The 15,847-nt window shown below is 48.8% G+C and overlaps 1 protein-coding gene across 1 annotated transcript in view; it reads left to right on the top strand.

Moving 5' to 3' along the window:
* Positions 1-15,847, top strand: part of CAPZA2 (capping actin protein of muscle Z-line subunit alpha 2) — a 175,919-nt gene that overhangs the window by 30,504 nt on the left and 129,568 nt on the right. Inside the window, exon 2 of the mRNA XM_069627932.1 lies at positions 15,679-15,742. Within this exon, the coding sequence (XP_069484033.1) occupies positions 15,679-15,742 (64 nt within the window). The remainder of the gene's footprint in view (positions 1-15,678; positions 15,743-15,847) is intronic.

The following is a 15,847-nucleotide window of genomic DNA, read 5'->3' on the forward strand; positions in this document are numbered from 1 at the left end:
CTTCATTCACTTATGTTGTCCTGCCTTAAACATAAAACACCTTCAAGTTGGAGGGCGATCCATGGACAGAGAGTGGTGTTCATAGTGATGGACTCTAGCCAAGGAAGTACTTTAAACTTGCTTTCCTCATGTTCGGTCTTGATTCAGTAAAGGCTAGGCTGAAAGCCAGCTCTCTTGCTTCTTAGCGCGTTTGCTGGCTTCCAGTAAAGGGCTTGCTTTGAACTGTATCTGGGCAGGCCATCTAGATTAAAGTGAAACATCTCTGATATGAAGCAAAATGTTATTTTCTTCAAAAAAGAGCGAGCACGCGAGTTGTCTTCGTTAGTGGGTTACAGTTAAGTATCTCCATGAAGCTGAAGAATACATTTGTCTCCAACTGCCGGATTGTATAGTTAACGCTTTGCTGCTGGTGGACAGAGTATGAAACGGACAGCGGGTGTAAGTATGTAGAGAAAAACATGGGGACATGAAGACAAAGTTTTCCTTATTATTATTTGCCCAAAGTATAGTGGTCTATTGGGATTCTGGTAGTTGTGTATATTTTTCTCTTAACGGGCATTGAATTGCTGATGCCGTTACTGTGCAGCCAACCATGTGGATATCGTAATGTTTCTGAATGGGTTATGGCTGCTCTATTGTGAAGGTTGGTATCTTCCGGCACATGCAATTGCGTTACATTTTATAAAATAATGCATACAATCCAGAGGACTCCATTTGCTACTACTAAAATTGGATTTGCATCAGTTTTCTCAAAGCTGGTGTATGCCCTTGGAAGCATCCAGTAACGGAGTCAAAGCTCTAGAACCAAGGTTCAGTTTTTATATTTCAATAATAGTGAAATCTATCTAGAATGTGATATACATGAATCATCCGTATGAATCATCCGTGAACGTAGAGAAGAGGATGACCTCTTGCCGGGAAAAACAGATTAGGAGATTTCCTTATCCTCTGTCAATATTCTGATAAAATGACTAGAACACCTTCTGAATCCTGTTTCTCGCTCCAACCTTTTCCCTTATCCCCAAGGGGCTGTTAACAATCACAGAGTGAGTAGGAGGTAAGAACCAGATTCACACATGCGCTAGGACTCGGGTGGAATTTTACTCTGTGTAGTTACATATAAGTCTCGAGTAATGCGATACGGAATTTTAGTGCTTTTTGTATTTTTTATTGGTACACCTAAGCCAACACATGTTTCGACCCAACAGGGGTCTTTTTCAAAGTGTGTGTGTGTGGATTGTGAGCTCAGAGTTGGGCTCTTGTTGACTGGGGGACAGAGGGACCTCTACATACAGATGAGAGGTCACAGTGAAAGTAAACGCCCCTTGAGGCTAAGGGAAAAGGTTAGAGAGGTAAACTAGATTCAGATGGTGGTCTAGTCGTTTTATCAGAATACCTACAGAGAGGATAAGGAAATCTCCTGATCTGTTTTTCCAGGCAAGAGGAGGTCATCCTCTTCTCTATACGTTCCCAGATGAGTCATGGAAATTGGGGTATTGACAGACTTCCCTATGATTGAATATAATAACTGAACCTTGGTTCTCGAGCTTTGACTCTGTGTTACTGGCACCTTTCTCCCTCTTGGACATTCAACTCCTTCTCTTCTCATTCTGTGATCATGGTAAATAGAATGAGACCCAAGGATCTTATCTCTTGGGTTTGGGTTATGAGAATCCAGGTACCCCAAGAAGGCATCTGGAACCTGTTCATCCTCCACTGCTCGGTTGGAATACTGCGTCTCCCCTAGGGTATGCCTCCCAAAGGTAGCCCCGTTTTCCCCTACCTAGGTGATCCTCCCACGCTTGTACCCCCCCTCAAGGGTTGGGATCCAAAAGCGATGGCCCTCCCCAGTCCACCTGAATAGAGGATTCTCAGGGCTTGCATGGGAGAACACCCTTAAGTTTCTCACAGTACACAGAAAGAAATAGTGGAGGTTTTCAAACGATATTATAAAGGTACTGTAGAGAGAACCCATCCCAAAATGAAGAGAAAATTAATTACAGGAGGAGAGAATTTGCCACAACAAGGCATCTCAACGCTCATCTGTATACGGAGGCCCCCCTGGGCCCCAGATTGTTATTCAACAAGAGCCAAACTCGGGCTCACCATCTACACACACTCGCGCACACTATACATGCCTTGAAAAAGACCCATGTCTGGTCAAAACAAGTGTCGGCTTAGGTGTACCAATAGAACACACACCTCAGAAAGCGCTAAGATTTCTCATTGCATTAGTTGAGACGTTTAGCTAACTACACAGAGTAAAATTCCACCTCAGACCTAGCGCCTGTGTGATGCCAGTTCTTGCCTCCTACTCACTCTATAATTTGCTAGGACGGATCAGCACCATTTCTTTTTTTTATTTTTTACAAGAACCCCTCACTGGTAGCAGGCCCAACTAATTTTGTCAAAGGATAAGCACAGTGAACTGCGGTTTCTAGCGCTCTACCCACTTTGTGTTTACAATTACACTTCAACTTCCCCTCCCCATTCTTAACGAATACTGAGACGAGGAAGAGGCTGCAAAGATCCACCAATATTACCCCTAGGAATAACATTAGGAAAGTAAGGGCAACCAACTGTAGAAAGATTGTCCGACTAATAGGTTCAAGCAGAGTCAGGCGCCCAATATTGACTACTCGCACCTGACTCCACTTGACAACTGTTGTTCACTATAAAAGGTGCAGTCATGTATAGGTGAATGAACGAGCTGGGGGAAGCACAGTGGACCAGAGAAGCTTGTAGCTGCAGGAAGGAGGATCCAGAGGAGAGCGACGTACTGCAACGCTGGCCCGGTATCCAGAGAGGGCTGCAGCATGTTGCGAGGAGCCGTGCCTCCTGCGAGCCGGAGCAAGGCAGCTGGGACCCTGCTGGCAGGGTCCGTGCAAGTTCTTGTTCCCTTGGGCCATGCTCCAGGCCCAAAGGTGTCAGAGGGGCACTTGGGTGAGACCCTGACCTTGATCCACAGCACCCCAGAAAAACTGATTGCCAGCACCACGCTACCTGGTGAGTTTTGTATGAATGAGAGAAACTCGGGAGCGTGCAGGTGGCTGTAGCGGGGGAGAAAGAAAGAAAGCAGATAGATGAAAGCGACAGAAATAGATTGATGTAAGAAGCAGAAAGCCGCGTAAAAAAGTAAATGGTGCACGCAAGTGGCGCAGAAAGGACAGAAAAGTCAATTTGAAAGCAGGCAAGCAGCCTGAAAGTAAAGTGGCTAGCAAAGATCCACCAGGGGGCGCTGAGATGTGTTGATGCATCTCCACTCGTCTCCCCAATAGGGCGCTGATCGAGGGACCTGAGCCCCCCCCGGAACGAGACACCGACACCCCCCCCCCCCCGTAAGAAGGTGCCGGGCACCCCCAGCCCAAATTTGGAACCTGAGGGTGGAACGGAGCCGGAGTTCTGTCCTAGCGAACTCCGAGGGCGCGAGGCCCCTCCTCCCTGCGGCTCCGCGGAAAGTAGCAGAGAGCCCGGGGCTTGCTGAGGGACTCCGGCCTTGACCGACGGCGGCTCGCGGCGACGAAACGGTCCGTGAGGTGGACCACGGAGCGGGAGAAGGAGGCGCCGCAGCAGGTCAAGGGAACCCCCCAGCCGGGAGTCTGCAGCGGATCGGCACCAGGAGTGCGCAGAGTCTGGTGAGCCCGCGTGGGGCGAACACGAGTGGCTTGGGTGTGGCCCCCCCGAGGTAAGGAGACCCACCCCGGGGCTGGGCACCCTCCGGGGGTAATAACAACCCAAAAGGGGGTAGGAGGAGATTAAGACCCCCGCCCACGACGGAGGAATTGCCTGGGGCTCCAGCCCCCCCACAACCGTGACCCCACCCCCGGCTGCAGAGCTGCCAGGGGCCCCCGCTCCCCCCAGGAAGCTGAGGAGACAAGCAGGCCCCGTAGGCCACAACCACTCGGTGGCAGACACCGGGGAGCGGGAGTGCCCAGGGAGGGCCTATGACCTGGAGGGAAACACTGCAGAGGTTTCGGCGCCCGTCCCTCGAGCCCCCTTCTGCCCCTGAAATGGCCGCCCAAACGCAACAAGAAGCGACAGATGCAAACTCAGTCTCCAGGGGTATGGCGGCCCTGCTTGATGAAATTAGAGGATTCCGCGCAGATATCACCCTTAGGCTGGACACCCTAGACAAAAAGGTGGACAATATAGAAGACAGGGTGCAGGCACTGGAGAACAATACGTCTTCGAGTGACATTTTCTAGACCCAATTTGACATGCGCCTGTCGGAGCTTGAAAGAAGAGAAGAGAAATGCTCACTAAAAATGGACGACCTGGAAAACAGGGAAAGGCGCTGCAACTTACGTTTCCTAGGCTTCCCGGAACATGATGGTGAAACTCAGGCAGACATTGTCAAGGCAGTCAACGCGGTGGTGGGGGTACTTTTTGACGGAGCTAATACTAACGAACCCACTATAGACAGGGCCCATAGAGCTGGGGCAGCCTCCAGAGGCCCCAGATCCGTCTTGGTCCGCTTCCACTACTTTTCAGAAAAAAGTAGGATCCTTGAACTGGCTCGTAAGAAGGGCCCGGTGGAATGGGAGGGGGCCCAGATCTCGGTATACCAGGACTTGTCGGCCTTCACTCTGGCGAGACGCCGCCTCTGTTCCCCCCTGACGAAAATGCTCCAAGCCAAGGGAGTCCGATACAGGTGGGGGTATCCTTTTTCCCTATCTTTCGAGTTGGAGGGATATAAGTATACCCTGATCACCGAGGATGACATCCAAAGAGTGACGGGCGAACTCCTAGATAGTTCGGGTTTGGAACGGGGAGACCGCGACCGGGAGCGTGCCCCGATGGGCCCAAAAAAGAACAACGCTCCGAAGGAGAGGCGTAGAGTACGAGGCCAAAGGAAATTTAGGAGAGTGGCTCCGGCGTCGCCGGATCCTCATAATGGCTGAAACAAAACACTGGAATCCGATGAAAATTTTATCCACTTGACGTTGCAAAGGGGGGAAGTTGTTAACTTTTACGTTTTTGCATTAATCCCGGAGAGGGGGGGGGCTCGAATGGGTGTTTATAAAGAGGTACCGAGCCCGGAGGGGGGAGACATGGTTGGCCGGTTGTGTGACCTTGGGACGATGCCTCAACACAACCAGGCGATCTGGGGGGAGGGGGGTGGGGGGAGAGATGAGGGGAAGTTGGGACGGTTGGGGTTTTGTTATAGTACGCCAAAGTTTGGGGACTTGATCGCACCCTGGGGACAATTACCAGCCCTCTGTAGGGTGCGGAAACATTTAGGGAGTAACGACGCTTGCATCCTTGAATTCGGAGTTATGTGTTTCAAAACGTGTCCTAATGGATGAGTCACTTCAATCCTTGTCAGTGGGGTCTTTAAACGTTCGGGGGCTCAACTCTCCCACCAAGAGGTCGCTGCTCATGCGGGAATTCACGAGGTCGAAACTACAGTTCCTCTTTGTGCAAGAGACCCACTGGGTTCGGGGGAGGGAGCCCAAGCTCAAGGCTAAAAACATAGATCAGGTATTCTCGGCCTCGACCCAGTCCAAGAAGAGGGGAGTAGCTTTGCTGGTGTCCCCCGAGGCTCACTTTGGGTTTAAGGTTGCACAGACCGACCCCGAGGGTCGGTATCTCATGGTTAAAGGGGATGTGCGGGGACGATTGTTCACCTTGGTCTGCATATACGCCCCAAATGAGTCGCAGGACGTCTTCTGGGAATGCATGAAGGGGACAATAATGGCATTCGCGGAGGGCACCCTCCTGGTGGGAGGGGACTTTAACATGGTGCTGTGTCCCGAAAGGGATAGAAAATCTGTGAACCCTTGCCCCAACATCCGGCTCCACAAAAAATTGGCATCTGCCTTCCAGGAAGTGAATGGGGAATTGGGGTTGTGTGACACGAGTGTACCCAAGCAAGGTCTGAACCCCGATTACACTTTCTACTCCAAGCCTCATGATGTTTTTTCGCGCATAGACTATATTCTGATAGATGCATCTATGCGGGGAGAGATCACCAGCGCTGGTGTGGAAACCGTCCGCTGGACGGACCATGACATGGTCAAGATTAGGATTGGCCTCCCCCCTACCCCTGCAGCCAGCTCCCGGTGGAGTTGTAACGACCTCCTTCTTCACGACAAGGAGACGCGCCAAACCCTCCTGACAGCCATAGAAGATTATTTCTCCCTGAACGACAACGGGGAGGTAGGCACTATGGGAGTATGGGAGGCATTTAAGGCAACTATCAGAGGTACCCTGATTGGCATCGGGGCGGGGAAGAAAAGGGAGAGGGACCGGGAAGAGAGAGACCTGAAAACCAAGATAGAGGCCATACAACCAGGTGGTAAACTGAAAACACAGATGTTTCCTGGGCAGTGGGAGGAATTACAGAAGCTGCGCACTAGATTGGCTCACCTTCAAGTAGGGCAAATGGAAAGGAAGCTCTCTTTTCTGAAACAAAAATATATGGAGAAAGGGGAAAAGGCCGACAAGATACTCGCCTGGAGACTCCGCGAACTTAGGAATAGCAGGAGAGTGAATTCAATCCGCTCTGCGGACGGTAACTCGACTGCAAGGGACTCCAAAATAGCTGAACAATTTAGGCTATATTATGAAAATGTATACTGCTCAGAATACAAGGGGGATGGGATTGACGTTGATAGGTTCCTGGATTCCCTCCCTGTCCCGGGCCTGCTGCCAGACAAAGCCGACACCTTGGAAATCCCCATTTCATCGGAGGAAGTAATTGACACTATCTCCTCCTTGAAAAGTGGTACGGCCCCGGGGGACGACGGCTTCTCAGTTAAATTCTATAAGACCTATAGATCCACACTCGCCCCCTTTCTGGCCAAACTGTTCAACAGCACACTTAGCCAGGGGTCCCTCCCACCCACAATGATGTCAGCCTTAATAGTGGTCTTACCTAAAGAGGGCAAGGACCCAGCCTTATGCCAGTCTTATCGGCCCATATCGCTCCTGAACACTGACGTCAAAATATTGGCGAAACTTCTGGCGAACAGATTGGCAAAATTCCTTCCAACCCTGGTGCATGGAGATCAAGTGGGCTTTATCCCGGGGCGCCAGGGGTCAGACAATATCAGAAAAACCCTCGGCCTTATGCACGAGGCAACCGAGCAGGGAGTGGAGGGGTACCTCCTTTCACTCGACTCAGAAAAAGCCTTCGACCGGGTCGAGTGGGCTTACATGATCAAGGTCCTTAAGAAAATGGGATTGGGAGATAATTTTTGTAGGTGGGTCGCAGCACTATACAACTCGCCCACGGCGAGAGTGTTGGTTAATGGGGGTACGTCCGAGCCCTTTTCCCTTTCCCGAGGCACCCGGCAAGGCTGTCCCCTGTCACCTCTCCTATATGCCTTGGCCATGGAACCCCTGGCTATAGCGGTTAGGAACGACCCGGAAATTGTGGGTATACGGTGTGGTGAGTGCGAGTTTAAGCTCTCCCTATTCGCAGACGACATACTAGGCTACCTGACCAGCATCCAAAAATCCCTACCGAGGCTGTTTGATCTTATGCGCTTATTTGGCTCCTTTTCGGGACTGAGAATAAACACATCCAAATCAAGCATCATGCCAATGGGCCCAGGGGAACAAGAAATTGAGAATAAAACTGACATTCAGGGGGTTAGAATCGAGCGAGAATCCACTAGATATCTGGGCACCATCATCCCCAGGGATCTGTCACAGCTATACCAACGGAATTTCCCTGAAATCCTTGCCCGGGTCACTAGCGATCTCAAAAGATGGGCCCCCCTCACACTCTCCTGGTTGGGACGTATGGTTTCGGTTAAAATGAACATTCTGCCACGCCTTCTCTATCTCTTCTCCGCTCTCCCTGTCGTGATTCCCGAAGCCTTTTTCGAGCTGCTCCAGTCCCGTGTCCTCCACTTCATTTGGAATGGCAAAAGACCCAGGGTTAAAACCTCCACTCTGACCCTCCCAAAATCCCATGGTGGCTTTGGACTCCCCGATTTTAGGCTTTACTATAAAGCAGCCCAGCTCAGGGTGATGTTGGAACACATGCGGGACGATATGCGTACATTTTGGACGTATATCGAAGACATCCACGCACATCCGAGGAAGGTCAGGGACTATCTCTGGGCCCTTCCCAGGTCAATCCCCCCACAACTCAAGACACATCCTACCTTAGCAGTCCTTTGGACGCTGTGGAAACCCAACAAAGCCAATAATTTGATATCTACATGGCCTTCTCCTCTGGCATCACTCTGGGGCCCCCCCATCGATCTGGACATGAGGGGCTTTCGGGACACCCAGGCATGGTCTGACATGGGACTGGAAAGAGTCTCTCAGCTTACACGAGAAGAGGGCTTCATCGAATATGACAGTTTGACGGAGGCTCTGGTGGATAGGCCCCCTACGGTTTTTGAATTTCTGCGGATGAAGGGGATACTTACCCAATCAAGGTGGTCCGAACAGCTTAGTCGCCCCCTGACCCCATTCGAACTTATTCTGGCCAAAAGTAGATCTCGCAAAGGTTCGCTATCTAAGTTCTATAGTGTGCTGATTACAGCGGACCTAGAAGGCAGACAACCCTTCAAGCGCATATGGGAAGAGAGGATGGGCATGTTAATAGATGATCACACCTGGAGTGCGGTTTTTAAGTGCATTTTCACGGGCTCCCTATACACAGCAGCTATGGAACACAACTTTAAAATCCTCCATTCATGGCATCGCCCCCCGGCTCTGTTGTCTAGAATGTACCGGGATGTTTCCCCCCTCTGCCCCAGAGGATGCCACCAACGGGGAACCTGGTTTCATATGTGGTGGAGTTGCCCGTCCATACAGATATACTGGGCGGAGCTTCTTAGCTGGATCAAAGATATCGAGGGTTATTTGCACCCGCTGGAAATCCTACTGGGCTCCCCCACGCCTGAATCGGAGGGGAATGCCTTCCCCAAGGTCATTAGCGCTATGTTGCGGGCAGGGAGACTGGCGCTTGCGCAAAAATGGAAGAGTGTCCTGGCCCCCTCCAAGGAGGAATGGCTCTGCAAGCTTAGGGTGATTTTCAGTTACGAAAAACTCTCGGCAATAGCAAACGATAACATGTCTGATTTTGTCCAAGAATGGACAGCAGTGTTGCTGCACGATGACTGTATTACTATGCGATTGTAGAAGGGTGATCGAACAAATGTTTAAGCCAAAGGTTAAATTGCGCGAATCCCCACGCTCCTTGGGGGGTTGGACTTGCCCCGGCCTACCCGCTTCATAGTATTACCCCACTGTTTCAAGGTTCACGTTTTTTTGTCAAATGCTAAGCAAGTGTTCTTCCCTATGCTCAAGGTATATGCATTATCCCTAAAGTTGGCGCGACAATTGTTTGGGGGGAGGGATGGGGAGGGGGGAATAGGGGTTGGGAGTTAATCAGAAAATGTTCCTGACAATGTGATTACTTCTGCATTTATTGCGGGTGGGATAGGCCAGTTGGCCCACCCTGCTGTGTATGTTGTCAATAAAAACAAAAATTTAAAAAAAAAAAGTGGCTAGCAAAATAAAGTGGGGCAAGTAGCAGAGAGGAGCAAAATGAATAAAACGCTAAGTGGAAAGAAAAGAAAGTACGAGAGCAAGCGAGTGAGTCACGAGAGAGCAAGTGGCTTGGGACGAATGAAGTGAAAGAAAAAAGGTGCAGATGCACAACAAAGTAGGAAGGTGCAAGAGGCATGAAACAAGAGAAGGAGAAACTAACAGTGCAATAGTGCACAATACGACGAAGAGCATGAACGCCAAGAAAGTGTGTATGGAAAGTGCTTGAATGATACCATGCAAGTGAGAAGCCAAGAGGGGGGCAACAAGGTCAGGGTGGTCGCAGCTAGGAAAAGCTAAGAGCCCGGCTTTTTCGAAAAGCCTCTGGTCCTACCCAAAGAAAGGCACATACAAAAAGGAACTGTTAATCAGAAGATATCATACAAATGGTTTTGTGGATATGAATTGAAAGTTAAGAAATCAAAGTGCATCCTGAAAAAAAAATGTTTTTGTGTTTGAACATTGGAAGGGGCCTGAACTTGGCAAAGGGAACCTTGAGTGGCCTGACCAAGTTGAAGACTTGGCATTTTTGTTCTGTAAGAAGGTTTGAAGCGTGGGGAAGGGAACACCAAAATGCTTACAGAAGGAACTGTGTTATAAACTTTCATGTGTTTTGGAACGTGACTAAACTGAAGCTTGGGGATGAGAACCCCAGGGAACATGCAAACTTTGATAACTGCAAGAAGCTTGAGAGGAAGGTCTTAGGAACAGCTCTATTGGTTGAAATTATTTGTGCAAAATTGAGCAAGCAACCCCTGGCACCAACCCTGGATCCCCTTTTTGTTGAACCGCTATTTTTTTTAATCATTTTTGGAAAGACTCCCTATCACATTTTTGTATAGAGCGTGAGGGTAAGCATAGGTTCAGACACAGACTGACTTTTGTTTTGGACTATTCAACGGCGGCCATTAGAAACATCAGTTGAGGGAGTCCCTTTTAGAGTTGTGGCCAGTTAGGCATTATACCAACCCAAGAGCTTTGGTAAATAAAGGTTTTCGAACAAACCCTGTTGAGTCGCAGTCTCTCTAGATACCATGCCCGTTTCACAGTAGATATTGGCATCCTGTCCTTGTCTCATTTGCTGATGCTACTAGTGTTTTCTTGTTAACTGTCAGCTCTGTGTACCTCACTGTACAGTCAGCCTCCGTATTCTTCATAATCCAATGTCCGAAGAACCTTTGAGGCTACTATGAAATAGTCTTGAGTTCTGTGAACAGCTGCTACTCCCCATTTGCTGATTCTTTGGGATTGAGTGTTGGGAAGTATTAAACGCCTGCTTCTTGCATGGGAGACCTGGTTAGCTTGATACCAACAGCTATCAGGATTGACCTCAAGCTCCCAAGGCAAACTGGTGCAATACGAACAAACCGTTATGACATTAACGTTGTGTACATGGGAAGGTGTATAAATAAGCATTAAGACACATCCAAAGATATTTGAAAGCACAATCGATCAGACATTATGTACAAAAAGTTAAAGTTTGCATCCCATTTGAAAGTAAAATGTGTGACACTCTGGGTACTACCTCCTGGTTCCCCAGAAGTAGTGCCTGCCTACCGGGTGGTGCTCGATAGCCAGGAGTTGACTTTAACTCTGGCTCATCAAATCCTAAATCCAAACCCTGTGTCAGCATTGTCCTTGGACTTCATCAGTCTTGCTATGTGCAACTTTGTAATCGGGCTTGAATACTAGCTATAATAGCCTTGTTTCCTCAGTTGTCTCAGAGACCATCTTAAGGAAGTTTTAACATTAGGATCCATAATTAGATACTTCGCCGCATTGCATGCGTCTTCCTTTTCAAGGACATCAAGAGAATGCTGTGTTGTCAAGTCCGGTCCTCAACATCATACACTTCACATGTTTTTTTTCCACTTTGAGAAAATAGTCTACTTGTATGTATCTGTGCCATGTACCTTGGTTGGAATGGCTGTATACTCTGATCAACCTGCCTCACTCCCGTTTTATTGTACCCTATAGCCAATATGGGGACGGCCTAAACCCATGACTTATGAAACTTGGAAGTTACAGGGAAGCATATCTTTAATTGGATGAGTCTAACATAGCCGCCTTATCCCATTTTATGTTTTTTTATCAGAAATTATATATTGAGAAATGTAATACCTTCTCAAGTATGGTATAACATCAACCAATGAGTGCAAGTCAAACCTTGCTTTCTACTCTAATTGAAGGCCAAACATTCTAAGTGGGCAGCTACTATCCAAGCTTAATAAACCACTAAACCCTCAATTCCCTAGAAACACACAGCGTACAATTTCTTAAATGTCAAGAGTAAATTATCACTAGCCAATGGCTAGTGGCAATGGTGCATTTTGGTGCCTGATTTATGGTAATTAACAGCACTAATGACTTTTCATATGTCTTAACAAATTCCCAACACGTTTCTGCCCACTCGTTTTATCTTGCACCTTCTTTAGGGGAAGTATCACGTTGGAGTCCCCCTCCCCACCCTTTTTGCTTTTAAAATAAGCATGTCTCTGTAACTCACTATAATAGGCTCTGACAGCATTATGATTGCAAAGGCTACCTGTTTGTCTTCCCGTGGAATTTTCTTGTTAATTAGGATGACCTGTGCATTTTGCACACAATTCTTGTTGTTTTGTTCCAAATCAGAGACTAGCCAGGACCATGTGAAAAATGATTGCTTAAAATGGGTGATTAAGCAGGCTGCCTCCACTTATTCACAACCTCCTTTCAGATGTCTCATGCTTTGGAATCTTCACAGGATGATTCACAGACTCAAAAGAAACAGTTACAAAAAACCTTTATTGAAAAACTTTTTGGGTTGAGGGAATGGCTGACTGGCCCTAACTCTGCACAAAAATCTGAGGTATCTAGGCACTTAAACTTAAGAACTTGGTTTCAGTGCTTCAGGTTACAGAAAAGGAAGCGCAAGAGGTGAATCGGGGAACGTGCAAAGGTAATGTACATCATATCGCAAAGTGCAAAAGAAAAGTACATGGTGATCACATCCATTGAGCCTGACCCATGTTGCAGGGCGGCAGCAGCACACATACACATACAAAAGTGAAATCAGTGAGCAAATACATGGTGCCTACCTCATGTTGCAAGGCGGCAGCAGCATGCAAAAATAATTAAGGGGTACTATTAGGCATGGAAGAATGGGATTAGGGGAGAGGGGAGCACACCGATGGCAAGAAAGGGGTGTTGGGGGCACACAGCATCTCAGACGACTGGGGAGGCACACACAGCATCATAGGTGACCAGAGAGAGTGGGGGCACACACAGCATCACAGGCGACCAGAGGGCGGGGGCACACACAACATCACAGGCGACCGGGGGGGCGCACAAAGCATCACAGGCAACTGGGGGCCGCACACACAATCGCAGGGGACCGGGGTGTGTGGGGGGCACACACACAAAGCATCGCAGGCGACCATGGGGGTGGGAAGCGTACCTGAATCGGACAGGGACCTTAGGAGTCGCCTTTGGGGAGGGGGCCGACAAAGCCTGCCGGTCCCCAATTGGCTGAATGAAACACTCTGCTGCCAATCAGAAAGCAGGGCAAAAGGAAGGCAGTTCAGACACACTGCAAGGCCACAAAGGAGATGCGGCCATCTTGGAAGTGCCGAATGTAATTGAAGTAAGCAGGCACCAATGGAGGAACCCAGACGGTTTGGAGAAAACAAACAGCTGATTATGATGATGATGAGAACATTACAAGGCAGTGCGGTCCTGTTGCACGGCAAATAAAGTGAATTGCACAATTTTCCGAGGCTTTTCAAATTGTTTTCGCATTTTTATGCAAACTCTTCTAATTACCCCAGATGGTGCAGCAAGAGCATTCGTGTGCCCCTACCTGGAAATGGGGGCCAGCAGCAGGCAGCCCGGCACGGCCACAAGATGGTCAAACAGTTGGCGAGGTAATGAGTTGTGGGCCCTCAAACTCCAGACAGCAGAAGAAGTCTAAAGGGGTTGTTCCCTCAACTGATGTTTCTAAGGGCTGTCAATGTCCCTAAGTCCAAAACCAAAGTCCGTCTGTGCCAAAACCTGTGCTTGCCTTCACTCTTAGAATGTGTTCTGGGGTCTTCTTAAAGAAAAATGGTGGCTCAAAAAGAAATGTAGACCACGACTGGTTTCAGGTGGCCTTGCCATCAAGTGTAGTTCTGCTAGTTTCGGGGAAAAAAGACAGTTCAAGACAAAAAGGGTTTCCCTCGGTACCTTCCACGTAGAGCCCTTGCAGCAAATAAAATTCACAATGTCTTTTGGTTGCCTGGGGTCCCTTCCCCAAGCTTTAATCCTTCCAGTTCCAAACAGAAAGAGACAGTTCGAGTAGGGCTCTCAGGGTTCCCTTACCCAAGTCTAGGCCTCTCCTGCAAAGGTTCAAAATATCTCTGCTGGCCTCCAAGGGTTCCCTTCCCCAAGCTTAGGCTCCTCTGGTCTCAAACAAAAGTTCACACAGTTTCTTCCACAGTGCAGTGTCGAAGACTATCAAACGCAGAGCTTTTGCTCCACCCCGGCGCGAACACTCTGACTTCTAACCCCTCTCCTCCTGCTTTGTAGCTTTTCTTCTGTCTTGTTTTGCTTTCCCCTTTCTTTCCACTTTGCAGTGCACTCCTGCATCTATTTTCTCTTTGCTATGCCTCTTGCACACTCCTCTTGCTTTGTCGTGCCATAGGTACGCTCTTTTCACTTTGCCGTTCACCCTTGCGCCTTCTTGTCTTACTTTCGGGTTGCCTGCATCCTCTCTTCTGCTTTCGGGTCGCTCACACCCTCTCTTTGCTTTCCATGAACCTTCAAATGTACTCTTTCCATTTTTCCAGTCGCTCACACCCGCTCTTCTGCTTTGGGGTCGCTCGCTCCCTCTTTGCTTTCCTTCAATTTTAAATGCACTCTTTCGGGTCGCTAGCGCCCTCTCTTCTGTCTTTTCCTTTTTTTTGCCACTCGCGCACCATGTTTTCCTCGCTTTCCTTTTTCCGTGCCGCTTTCCGCTTTCAAATATCTGCTCCAGATCCATCCACACGCACGCTACTGAGTTTCCCTCTCTCTTGCTACAAAACTCACCCAGATAGCGCAGCGCTGGCGAGCTGTTTCTCTGGGTTCTGTGGACTGAGGTCAGCGTCGCACCACCTGCCCCTCAGATACCCCTGGGACCGGCACACGTCCCAGGGGAACAAGCACTGACCTGGACACAGACAATAATTGGCAACTCGCCTCACTCCGGCTCCATGGAGACACGGCTCCCTCGACACGCTGCAACCCTCCAGCCACACAGGGTCCCTGTCCTGGCTACCGGCTGACCACCGGATTTTCCAGGCATCTCGTACTGCAGCCTCCACGTTTCAACCAGCAACTCCAGCTCGCCCATCTTCTCTGGCAGAACCACACCTTTTATACCCTTACTGGGGGTCAAGTGGAGTCAGCTGTGAAAGGTTAAGGTAAACAGCCTGACCTTGCATTAATCTATCAGTGGGACAGCCTAGTCATGTAATGTGGTAGGCTTCTCTCTGCTATGTCTATGGGTAATCTTCACTGCGCTCAATAGCTTCTTCTTTGTCCCATTACATGTTGGAAATGGGGAGGGGGAAATGGAATGGGATTTGAAATATCCCATAAAATCTGAGGGAGAGGGTTTTGATGTATAACGGGAAAAGGGGGAATACCATATCTCGCCTTTAGGCTTTCTCCTCCCAATCCCCTATGACCACCACTCAGGTGAACCTCTCTCGCTTGTACACCCCCAGCGTCGGGATCCAAAAGCGATGGCCCTTCCCTGTCCACCTGAATGATGGGTCCCGGGGGTGTCGGTGGGAGAATACTGTCAAGTTTTTCAGTGTCCATTTGAGTGGAGAAAGAGAGGCTACCTCTACAAGAGACACTGCGTTGAGTAACTTCCATTTGCACCAGAGCAGACTGTGAACCCATCCTGGTATCAACTTTCTCTCTTATTTGTAGGGTTTGCAAATGTTGAAAGTAGTGGAGTGAATGGTATTCCTCTGTTAAACTGAGCAGAAGCAAACCGACTCGGTTTGACTCGGTATCAATTTTCTTTTGCTACATAGATTGTACTTTCCAACTTATGAATGTAATGATGGTTTTACTATTTCATTAACTTGGTTTAAAATTAATTTTGAATGTGTAGATCTATGTACATCAAAGTAAATGACATTGTATTTTGTCTTTAAGGTACGAGTAGCAGCGAAGTTCATAATTCATGCCCCCCCTGGAGAGTTTAATGAAGTGTTCAATGGTAAGTGATATATGTTCTTTTTCCTTGTTGGTGTCCAATTGGCGCAAGACTGGTGCTGGCCGGCCACCACACTGAGGAGAAACGGCTACTCCCTTCCGACCCCAC

This window comes from Ambystoma mexicanum, chromosome 12, assembly GCF_040938575.1.
Source record: "Ambystoma mexicanum isolate Mex_15411 chromosome 12, UKY_AmexF1_1, whole genome shotgun sequence".
Lineage (NCBI taxonomy): Eukaryota > Metazoa > Chordata > Amphibia > Caudata > Ambystomatidae > Ambystoma > Ambystoma mexicanum.